The 12,678-nt window shown below is 34.3% G+C and overlaps 1 protein-coding gene across 22 annotated transcripts in view; it reads right to left on the reverse strand.

The window, feature by feature from the left end:
- LOC111370574 (basic salivary proline-rich protein 2-like) overlaps nt 1-12,678 on the reverse strand; it is a 37,714-nt gene continuing 25,036 nt past the window's right edge. For 4 of the 22 annotated variants that reach the window (XM_022992350.1, XM_022992361.1, XM_022992347.1 and 1 more), the window contains 5 exons: nt 11,916-12,025; nt 11,030-11,093; nt 5,707-5,798; nt 1,514-1,601; nt 7-424 (listed from right to left, as the gene is read on the reverse strand). In XM_022992350.1, coding sequence (XP_022848118.1) covers nt 228-424; nt 1,514-1,601; nt 5,707-5,798; nt 11,030-11,093; nt 11,916-12,025 — 551 coding nt within the window. In that variant the 3' untranslated portion in view covers nt 7-227. The other 18 variants (XR_002698446.1, XM_022992344.1, XM_022992345.1 and 15 more) reach the window with 18 other exon arrangements.

The following is a 12,678-nucleotide window of genomic DNA, read 5'->3' on the forward strand; positions in this document are numbered from 1 at the left end:
CTTTTTTTACCCATGCATGTCAAGAGGCTCTGACCCCTTAAAAACACTTGTTATTGTGGACTGAAGAAAGGGAATTTTCTCAATTCTTAAGAACTTAAACATGATCATCAACCAGATTCCATCATTTGGAAATTGTTTTTCTTTTAGGGGAATAATTAAGGTACAACTGCACGATAATAAATCAAAAGTTCACGTAAAACCGACCCTTATACTGTCAGTTAAGCATTCTATTTACTCGTACTGAGTTGCATGAACAGAACTATACCTGATTCAAGATGGGTTTTGATACCAATTGTCTTCGATTTTCCATAGGAATGTACTAGATCTCCCTCCAAGAGACTGCATTTAAATTCAATCAATTTGCGTACTAAACCAGCCTGGGATTTTTCTCGGTTAAAGACAGATCTGTCCAACTGGGGCCAAACTACACAAGAATGAAAAAAGAACAATCTCTTTCCAGCTTTATAATTATAGAAAGGCCCACAAGTTAATGCACCAATGAGTTAATAACTTAATACGATAGAAGCTCCATATTCTTTTACAATATGTATTTATCTGTCATGTTAGCTGCTTCATACTTATCTCTCAAAGTTACGAAGTTGAATCATTAGTTGTCTCACAAAATGAAAAGATAGAAACTCTTTTCAGCCTCATGCATTGCAAAGAGCTATGGGAAACTGGTGTCTCCATACCAGATAGACTTTGGTACTTACTACTAATCATGCTATATCGTCCATGAAATTACTTGTGGACCTTTACACATCAAAAACTATTTTACCAATTGCAGCTGGCAGATAGGTACTCTTGCTTATTCAAGTCATAACGACTGTAACTCCAAATTATCGTATTCAATTTTATAAATGCATAGTTCATGAATGTTAACAAATTTTATCTAATATTTATTTATTTTTTTTTATCTAATTTTATGATCACGTTCGTGTGGTTCCCAAGGTTCTTGCTACAGGTTTTTTGGTTCCTTCTTCAATACCCTGAGAGAAAAAGAGAGAGGAATCAAAAAATTCAGAGAAAATCTTCATACCTAAAATCCCTACAATTAGAATTTATCAAAATATCAAGTAAAAACTTACAATTAGAATTTATCAAAATATCAAGTAAAAACTTTCCTAATTTAAAAATCTACAAACTACCAAGAGAAAGTAAATTTATACCTACTTTAGAATTTCACACTTTATAAAAGTTCATATTTTGTCAAGTCTCCAATGCAATCTGCACCTCCTTGAGTATTACATCAAACTATCTGCCAACTGCACATTTAGTCTGTTCAATTCTGTACCTATTGTTTCGTTTTTCCATTATTTATTTTATTTTTTATTTTTTTGGGTTGGCACAGTTGGGGAGTTGCTAACGGAAAACATGGATTATCACAGTAGAAAAGACACAAGTATCTAGCACGTGATGGAAAAAAAAAAGAGTGAAAACATCTATCGATTCCCAAAGTTTATTTACTTTCATTGCTTTAGGAATTAACCTTCAAAATGTGAAGATGAATTACCTATCTTCTTTCTTTGATTGCACAGGAGCATTTGTCTGTGTTTCCATACATAGACCATCGTAGAGGGTACTGCATAGACTCTTCTGATCTTTCAAAAGCAGATAAGACAGGATTACCACATATAATGTGCCTAAAGAAGAGCAGTAATATTCAGAAGGTTCATTTTGATGCCTCTATATATACAAGATTCTCAAATGTTTCTGGAATGATAACAAAGCCATAATTGTGAATGGGGGTAGGCGGGGTCCTAAACTGATTAAGGGAGAAAAGTCAAAAGGGGAGCAACAGAATCTTTAATTCCCATGTGCATTAAGATAGTCACTGCCATCTTAAAAGGCACATCCAGGAGATTTGATTAAAAGCGACAAAATCAAGCAGAAGGCAATTGCAGCTTTTACTTGTATGAAATGGTTATTCGTGCAAACCATGGGCAAAAAAAGTGAACTGTGCACCCTACCAGATTTCTCAACATATCAATAAAAATCTCTAATAAACAGAGAACAATTATCTTAAATATAAAGGAGTAAACAAGAGTCAAAACTATGAAACGACAGCAAATTATATCTTATTCCTGATAAATTGGTCAAAAAATGAGCTTTTATACCTACCCTTCTACAATTTGTATTTATTTTGAAATTTTGAAAAATAGGCCTTCATATTTTATTTAGTTTAATTGGTTAATTTTGTTTTGTCTGTTTTGGAGGATCAATTCAAGTTGTGATTGATCAATTATGGCTTCTTCTTTTTTCTTCTAAGGAAAACACTAACACAACCTCAGTGGGTTTTAAAGCTCCATCAGGGAACACTGATGGGGATTTGGATTCTCCAACCGTATATATAAAATCAAACTCACAAGAACAAGAGGAAGGGGAACATAAACCTAACCTCCCAAAAGCGAAGAAAAGCAACATATGAAGGAAAGGAATAAGAGCTGATACAAGGGATGCGAAGGAGTTTCTAAAGCAGTCAAGTATCAATTATTTTAATTCTCGTAAAGGCAATTTTCTTCTTCTATGAGTTATACTCGTCTTTCTAGGTTTATGGAAAAACATGGAGCAAAAGATAGTGCTTAGATAAACAAATGTAGACATACTTTTAGACACTCGTAAAAGCATAGAGAACAATTATTTTGATCTTCAGTAGAATCTTAATAGGTAGAATTTTAACTTAAATAAATATGGTATCTTGTCCAAACAAGCCAGAGATATGTTGGCAATACAAGTGTCTATTTTTGCTTCAGAATTTTGTGATCCTTGATATTTTCATAATTCTTTAAGCATTAAAGTAGTGGAGGTCTTGGTGTGCTCCCAAAATTGACTTTTGCAGTGAGGAATGGTACTACCATCAGTTTTTGGGATGATTATTGGTCTGGAGAACAACCGCTGAAGGTGAAATTTCCCTCTTTATCTCGTATTGTGTTTACACCGTCTGCTACGGTGAGTGATTCTTAGATATACATAATGGGAGGATCAGTTGGAATATTGTTTTTGTCAGAGATTACAGGATTGGGAATTGGATGATTATGCGCTATTTTTGACTTCTTTGTACAAGTTTCGCATCAAGACAGGAGAGGCAGACTGTAGTAGGTGGAGATTGACACGGGATGGGATTTTCTCAGTTGGCACTTATTTTAGATCTTTATTGGGTCTTGTGCAGAGTTCATTCCCCTGGAAATCAGTGTGGAAATGTAAATTGCCTCCACGGGTTGCATTCTTACTTTGGACGGTGGTCAGGGGACACGTGTTAACGATGGATAATCTACGAACAAGATGTTTATGTTACAAAGTGGTGTTATAAGTGTCGGAGGGATGGGGAGACGATTGATCACTTGTTTCTCCATTGTGATGCCGCTCGTTTACTGTGGCACAATATTTTGGCATCACAACACATGGATTAGGCGATACCGAGGCGTATGGAAGACGTGTTAAAGGCATGGAGGAAAAATTTCGCGACAAGGATTACAAGCTTGCATGGGACCTTATTCCGGGTTACATTGTATGGTGTATGTGGGAAGAAAGAAATAGCCGCTGCTTTGATAATCAAACACGGACAGTAGAGCAAATTAGAGATGTTTTATTTCACATTGTATACGTGGTTTAATGCTGCAGCTACTAGGCATATAGATGGGTTGCACAATTTTATGTTTTTCCTTTCTGCTTTAAATTAATAATACACTTCCCGTGTATTATGCATTGATTAATAAAATATTTGATTACCTTTCAAAAAAAAAAATTCATATTGGATCTGCAATTTGGATGACTATAACATTAATATGTAGATTGAATTTGGATGATTAATATTTTTTATTTCGTATTGTATAACATTTTTTGTAACAACCCAGGCCTCGTACCCAAGTTGTTTTCTCATGTACTTCCACTCCGTGAGAGTCTAAACCTATCTGACTTCTCACAAATTTCTATAACGCCCTCAGGATTCGAACCCAAGACCTCTGACTTATGAGAGACTTAAACTAAATCAAGGCACAATGCTAGTGACAGGATTTAGCTAAAGTCTCTCGTAAGGCAGGGGTCTCGGGTTCAAATCCTTGAAGACATGACAAAATGTCTTGAGGAGTAAGATAGATTCAGGCTCTCCCAGAGCAAACAATACGTATGATATAAAGACTTTATTAAATTTTTTATTATGTAGGTTGAATTTGCATGAATTTAATATTTTTCATTTGTATCGAGTTTGCAATAGCATTTTTCATATGTTGATTGAATTTGTTTTAGATAGCGAAAATGATCCAACCTCAAATGCGCCAATCTTTTCAAATTTTATTGAAATTGCCCCTATATTAAATTAGACCATCAAAGTTTTTAATAATGGCCAATCAAGTTCATCAAAAAAAATGGCCAAATGTGAATTAGGCCCCCGACAAAAAAAAAAAAAATTGTGTTCCTTGTGTGATTCTGTTTAAAGCCCAAAACCAACCAACCCAACTCAACAACCCCACCCAACCTTCATCAGTTAGGGTTGAGTTGAGTTTTAGACTTGTGGGTGGGTTGGTTCTGCTCAATTTCTCATGAAACTGAACGTGTTGGGTTAGGCCCATTTTTTGGGCCTAAACCAACCCATGCTCACCCAAGGTGCACACCACAAAAATCAAATAGCATCGAGATATATAAGCAATAATGAGCATGCATACAATATGCACTGTTATTGATGCTAACAGACTTCATGATAACTACTTAATTGGACGTGCAAATAGTATTTGCAGTCAGGAGAATATACAAAATCCTATACTTAATGATCAAATCGAGACATCGAGGATGTACAGTCATAGTCAAGACTTATGAAAGATAGCTCTTATATTAATGTAAACTGTTATATCTAGGACTTAAGACTAAATAACATCAAAGCGCGTCATCTCATTACTCTTCTATTGATGAATACATACATGTATATATACACGAAGCATAAAGATGAAGAATGTAGCTTTATATTTGTGTGCATACCTGTACTTCACTGTGATTTTGAGCATTATATTTGTGTTCACGTGTGTAAAGAGAGGGAGAGCGGGTCTAGTACTGTGAATGGTTGACAAATGAACAGACTGAAAGGATTTTGTGAATAAGAGAGAGAGAGTCTGCATGACAACTCGAAAGAAAATATAAGGATAAACACAATCTTCATAAAGAATATCCAAAAATCATTACGTGTTATTCTACTTTTTGAAAATAAATTATACGCATCTTAAGAAATTAATCAGGTGTACATTTGCATTTATCTTCAAATTTAATAAAAAGTTGTTTCAAGCGATAACCAACATTGTTTTAATTGATTTACCATTATTAAAACTGAGTATTAACAAATTTCCATATAAAATGTGCACCTTGTCATCCGCGCCACCTTCAAATTAACCTATTTGTGCATGTGCATTGCACATCGACTATACTAGTTGCTGCGTATTAGGATTTATGACATAAGGTTTTGTGTTACGCTCACTGTTAACCTACCACAACCCTCCTCTTTGCTCAGTTTTGCAACCTACTATGAAATACATAGACACCATTCTAGTTATAGTGATTTTTTTAAATTTAACAATTAAAAAATAATTATTGAATAGGAAAATTAAACAAAATGCTAAAAAACCAGCAAATACATTTATGATGTAGTTGAAAAAAGTGCATGTATACACATTAATTGCACAGTAGATGAATCAAGATTAAAGCTGAATAAAGATCAATTACCTGTAGACTGCCCAGAAGGTGATGATGCCATCCGCAGGTGGTGGTGACAGAAGAAACATAGGTTGAAGTGGCTATGGAGCAGGCACAGATTGCTGCACAGATGCAGTCGTATTGCCCCCATTTTTAGTGTAAACTTCTTTCCTTCATTACCATGCCCAGTTTATTGGGGAAGATTTATGTCTTTGTTAGCTAATGCTTAATGGGTTCATTGCATAACATGCATAATTAGAACTACATAATGAACGGAACAGAAAATTGTACAATAGAAAAATTCTGAGATCAATTTTATTATTTAGAGATACATTCATAAATTTATCAAATCTATATTTTCGGCTCCTCCATCAGATTTGATAAGTTCTTTTTTCCTCCCAATTCGACTTCCTACAATGTTCACAAATATCTATAGTAGAGTTTATTGATTGACTAGATTTACACTGTGAGGAATATGATTTAACAGTGACACCACCTATAATACTTTCCATTTTTGTCAGTGAACTAAAGTACTGAACTTCCTGCTAATTGCCTTCCTGATATTTCTCACTTTCCAATTTCAGAAGTTTCAAGTTTTCGTAGCAGTATGATATGCATAAAAATATTACTAACTAAAAGTACTATGGCAAGTAAGTCATAAGCTTGTCTGAGTTCCTCTACACTAAATATGGAAAAATATTAAACTGAAACAGAATCTTGAAGCTAAATTAATTAAAGACAATTAAAGTATTACATTTAACATGCAATTTACAAAAAAAAAAAAAAAGAAAAAAAAAATGAACCTGTGTAATTTGTCTTTTTTTCTTTAAAAAGAATTAAGAGAGCAGTCTACTGCCATTTTAAGTAAAGAACTAAGCTAAAATTGGAGTACAAAGAGCAAATCAAAACACAATCTAAACAGTTCTTATTCAAACAAAATAGTTACTCATGAAAGTCAATGTGCAACGGGGTGTGGAGTAAACAACACAATCAAAACAGCTATTACTCATTCAAAACAGTTACTTTTGGAAGTGCAAGTGCAACACAAGTGCAAACTACCAGGAAAAGGAAATAGAGCATTAAATTGAAATACGTCATCTAAAATTTCAAGATGATAGAGAGATTATATAGTTATTTACTTATATTTTATGGAAACATATTTAAGTTTTCCACCAAAATAAATTTATGATCTAGTAAAGGTAAAATTGCCTCTTAATATAGGAGGTTCATGGACTAAAACAACTATGGAAGCAAATAGTTTCAGGAATTTTTCATTGCATCCTTCAAGTTTCATTTCAGGAAGCAATGATAATTCTATTAGTAGACTGTGAAGGAGTAAAGCCAATCAAAGAGTAATGTTTGAGATATATGGGGCACGTGCATACCTCGTGCTATGTCTGTGCTAAAAGTTATTTTCAGCACTAGGGTTACATTTGGAACTCTGCTAAGAAGCATGGATTGGAATGGGGGCCGTGAAGCACACTATTCCCGAGGCAGATGCCTCATTGAATGAGAAGCACACCTCAAGGGGAGTGAGGTGTGTGCGCAGTTTTTCCCAGGAATGACCTTTTTTTCCTTTTTTATCCTTCTCTTTTTTATCTGAACATAAATTTTAAGGAATATGATGTTTGTCCAGACTCAAAGACAAGGGAAAAAAAAAAGAAACAAACTGACTTGGCAACAGATGATTGGATGTTTGTAGTTTTTATTTTTCAAATAGTTCAATTATGTGTTAACATATTGTAACCTGTTTTTTAGCCTGTTTGTGTGCATAATTCCATTTTTAATTTGGCCCATCAATTCTTTTACTTGTTTAACCTAATCAACCCCACACATCACCATCCCCGAAACATTCAAAGCTTACTCAATAAGATTTCAAGGCAGCAAACTCCGGCATTCTGAAAAAATCCAGCAGGTATTTAAATTTTTTTTTTTTACCCGTCCTTTTTTCAACATTTCATCTTTATTTTTTATAAAATTATATTATGGGTGGTTTCTTTATTTTGGCGTTAGCTCTATAGAAAATTTTCAAGATTATTTATGGTTTATTATACCTTATTATACCTTTATTTTATATTATTGTACATTATTTGATTTATTTTTTTTTGGTTTGCAGAGAGGCTTAGGCCTCACTTCACAACCTAGTTCCATCTTTTTAAACATTCAAGGAAGAGGTAAAAATTAATGATTCCGACACCCATTCAAGAATCATCATGCCTAACATGGAGTAATTGACACCATATCACCATATTGAAATTCTGCAGTGTTCCAACATCAAGTCATATCATAAGCCAATGTCATTTACAACTACATATCGCAAATATGCAAACACTGCAATTTTCTTATATAATTGTTGGAACAACTATGCATTGCTCTTATGTAAACAATATGCATTACTCCTCGTGTTCCCACTTGCAACTAATTCATCAATTTTTCTCTCCTATGACAAGTGAATTGTCATAATTGCATACCCGAAGTTAATGTCAATATCTTCCAAAAAAATTAAACAAAGCCCATTACCCAATTGAGACAAACCATCAAACACTTCATACACGAGTGTAACAGAATCTAGAGTGATACTTTCAATTACTATTGTGAAGAATCCAGATTTTTTCTATGAGCTACCAAGACAAGAGTCTATGACTAAATAACAATTTAATTGTCTTTGCTACTATGTAACAAAAGAACACAAGCAAATCAGTAAATAGGTTCATACAGGCTTTTATCCACCTTGTAAATTTAACTACTCGCTTCCATCCTGGGAGCACTTTTGCATTTAATCACATGTAAAGTTCAAAAACAAATATGTTTTTGACTTCAATTTGAAATAATCCTTGTCTTCGCATACAATTTTAATTAGAACAACGGATCCTTAAAATAATGGGATAACTTAATCATGTCGAGGAAACGTCTAATGCAATTCTTAGAAGGTAAGGGGAGATAGAAGTCAAAGCAAATGTTTGCATAGTAACTCGTCTCTCCAAGAGGAAGTGGTAGATGTGGTCATGGAGCGATGCACTGAACCATGTTGGTGGCCTAATGTCATCCTCCTCTTCTTTCCCTCCTCTTATTGACCATTGCTTCTCATTATCCCTATGTAAGAGCATCTCCAAGAGACCTTTTAAAAGTGAAATGTGATAAGCCCCCAATCCCCATATTCTGTTGCTAGGGAAAGTAGTTAGGCAGATTTAGCTAAGAGGCTATAAATAGAGGTAGAAGGAGAGTCTAGAGAGAGGCATTAATTTAGTCGTAAAAGAGTCCAGTTAATTTCTCTTGTTTCTGTTCCGTAATTCCATGCACATCAATACCAAGTTCTATAATAATTGTTCCAGTTTCCTTTTCTTCCAGTTGAGTCTTAACAAATTGGTACCAGAGCGAGCAATTTTGATGGCCCAAAAGAAGATAGAAATCAGAGTGGAAGCTATGGAGACGGAGATGAAGCGATTGAAATCTGAGATGCAATGCTTACCAAAATTGGAAAGGTCTGTGGAGCACCTCATACAGAGCATGGAAAAGTTGCTGCTGTCCATAGAAGAAACCCAGAAAAATATGGTTGCCTTGATTTTCCGTAAGGCAACAATGAACCAGGGTACTCAATGAAGATATATTCAGAAATTTTATGGAAGGGGGCTACCTCCTAGTGTCCACTAGGGACTCTTGATGGATCAACAGCACAAGACAAAGGAAAAGAGTCGAAAGAAACAAGGAAGGCCAGCGCCGGAGGAATTACGGTCGCTTCTAATCAGATTAGAGATGGTGGTAATTGGCAGAGTGTTTGGAAGCTTGAGATGCTTGAAGTCCTAGCTTCTCCTTCTAAGAACATCATCGCAAGACAAGCTGGAAAAGACGAAAACATCGACTCATAGATGGAAGGAGAAATATGTCATGGGCTAACATATAAGGCTAAAATTTATATTACAATTAAATGCATTCAAAATATTCCAATTTTCAATGCTCCATATATTAATCCAATTAAATAGTAATACAAAAATGGAGGGAAAATCATATTATAATTTGGAGGGAAGCTAGTGAAAATATAAGACAGGGAAAAATAATAATTACATATTTGGAGTAGTAAAAATTAAGTGTTAAAGATAAAGAGATTATTAAAGTATTTAGAAGTTTTTACTCTCTAAATTTATAGATGCTCTTTAAATTGCAAAATGTGCTCTTCAAAATAGATAATCTCTTGTAGATGCTCTAAATGTACTTCCGTTCACCGGTTTGGGCTGTTGGGCCTCAATCATCATCTTTTTACAGAGTTAAGTAACAATTGACAATGGATAATTCTCCATACAGTCTATGGATTCTTTCCTATTTACCTTTTACTTCTAATTATACATTTTTGCAATGATACGTCTTTTTCTAAAAGTAGAGAAAGCTACAATCACCTAGTGATCAGAAAGAAAGATGCAAAAACCATAATGTCATCATTTCATTATATTGCTCCAGTGTATTCCCCGTTCTGTCCTTTTTTAGGAATCGAATGTAAACCATTAAATCTGAGCTAAGGTTCACATTTGGTGGCTGGTGAGTCTAAATATTGTGTTCAACTGTCCCAAAGAAATTAACATTTGTTAAATCAAAGAACATTTTTTAGACTATATAACTTCTCTACAACTTTTCAATGTAAGCTATGGAATTGAATGATGAAGTGTATCAAGATAAACAAAATGTGCAAAACTGATCATCGGCAGTGAGTCTTCAAGGCTAAAGATGGTGCATTTTGTAGAAAGTCATCACGCATTCTATGCAGTGGAAAAATATTAAGCATCCAAATGGCACTGCATAACTATTTTATAGTCTGCTTGCGCTCTTAACACTAAACTAGGGCAAGGTGATAGATGATTACAATAAAAGATTATAGTAAAATGAAAACGTAGCTATGGCACTCCAGGTGCTTGGCTAAATCATGATGGTGATCAGAATTTGAAAGGAATAAATAAGAATGCTATAGTAGTCAGGTGTAAGCAGGTAGAAATAGTGCAGATTCATATGCATGTTGGAAAGGCAAAGCTAAAATGTGTGCTTGAACAGTCATCACCAATAGATCACTTTCATGTGAAAATGATTTGGATTTCAAATTGGATACACATACAAGAAGGATGCTCCCCATTAATTCAACTGGGGATGATTTTTACTTCAGTGAAGAAGATTTGGCATCAACTTAAAGCACACAGACTTCATCATATTCAAATTAGAGTTCATAAAAATCACAATATATAAAAATCTTAGGCTGTAAGGTGGGCAAACTTTCAATTTCCTGAAACAGCAATGAAAAAACATTCGGCAGACAGGTTTCAGATTAGATTCTCTGGTTATAAATCAAAAAAGATATGAGCAGTCTAACGACCTCTGTTGGCACGACGCCGTCTCTGAGCCTGCTGAACAGAAAGGGGGGGTCGCCTGTTGTGTGCCTACATGTTAAAATGATATAATCACGATTAGATTTGCCCCTTTACAATAATAAAGTTTCTTTCACTTCAATTTTGAAGAGATGGTCAAGTTTATCTTAGTATCCATTTTACAACTTAAATAATTTCTGAGCTATGATTATCTTTCATTTCTTTCTCATTTACCTTAGACTCCCTTTAGATTACGGATGCCATTGAGAAAGTAAAATCTTCTCTCTCCAAATTTGTCAATAAATCTTGACATAAATTTAGTAGCACGTCAAAATGGTCCAGGTAATAGATCAAATTATGTGAGCAATACACAATATTTACTTTATGAGTAATGTTATAGTCTTGATAGATTCAACAATCTCGAGATAATTAAATTAAAGATTAAATGTGAATGTTCATCTAAATGTTTATTCATAGTAAAATTACATTAAGAGCATGTTTGGTAGAGATTATAATCCAATTAACATCAATTTTTTTACCGTTATTTCACTATTCCAGCCGTTATTTTTGAATTCTTCTCTCACAAGCAGGACCCACTTTATCTCTAACGGTCAAAAAATCAATTAAAAAAATCCCTACCCAACAAGCACTAAATAAATTTTAAATGTGAACATTCATCTAATATTCTTAGTGAAACTACATTCGAAGAGAGTCATATACATATCTCCGGCATCCATGCATGAGTTAATTTCCATAATGATGATTTTGGTGAGTTCCAATTGCATTAAGAGTGCATTATCATGCATCTTTAGGAACCATAGTGACGATTTTGGTGAGTTGAAATTGTATTAGGAGAGCATTATCATGCATCTTTAGGAAAGAAGAGACACTGACTCCAATTTGTGTCACGAAATGGCAAGAAGAACATTGAACCGCTGGTGCTCCATGTTGGTACATAAGTAAAACTGCACAACCCCCACAATTAACTTGTCCAATTTGATAGGCTGCAAAAACAAAGATGAAATCCTAAATCACATGAGACCAAGCCATCACAAGACCCTAGTTAGCAATTCAGACACATCAACCTGAGATTTAATGCACGAATCCAAAAATTTTTAAGGAAGTCTTCTGTTCTTCTGTTTATTTTTTTCTATCGCTCGCGTAAAAGTGAAGCATTTTAGCACGTCATGGCATGGAAAATTTGGTGGCCCTCAATTACAAAGACATGCAAGAAGATCCCCTTTACTTCAAAAGAGAGGATCCAACATTTACTATTCAACCTAAGGTAGCGGTTTCACACTTAACTGGTTTTATACTGTAGTTGAACTCGTTATGCACTATTCATCACCAAAAAAAAAAGTTTTCTGGAAATAATAATGAAATATGGCAGCATTATTGCTGTCTTTATTGACTTTATAGAACCATTTGCTAACGGTTACTGTAGCTTCAATTAAAAAATATCATTTCACTTCGTTAGATGCTGTAGCTTCCAGAAATGAAATTAATGAGACCACTTTATTGCCTCCATTGTTGACTTACACAAGTGAGTTACTATAGCTGTCCCTTCCAAAAAAAAAAATTCTTCTCGTGCATCATGAGAGAGTGAGACAAATTATGGCAACGAATTGTAGGAATTTTTTTATCATGCCAGTTACTA

This window comes from Olea europaea, chromosome 21 (assembly GCF_002742605.1).
Source record: "Olea europaea var. sylvestris chromosome 21, O_europaea_v1, whole genome shotgun sequence".
Lineage (NCBI taxonomy): Eukaryota > Viridiplantae > Streptophyta > Magnoliopsida > Lamiales > Oleaceae > Olea > Olea europaea.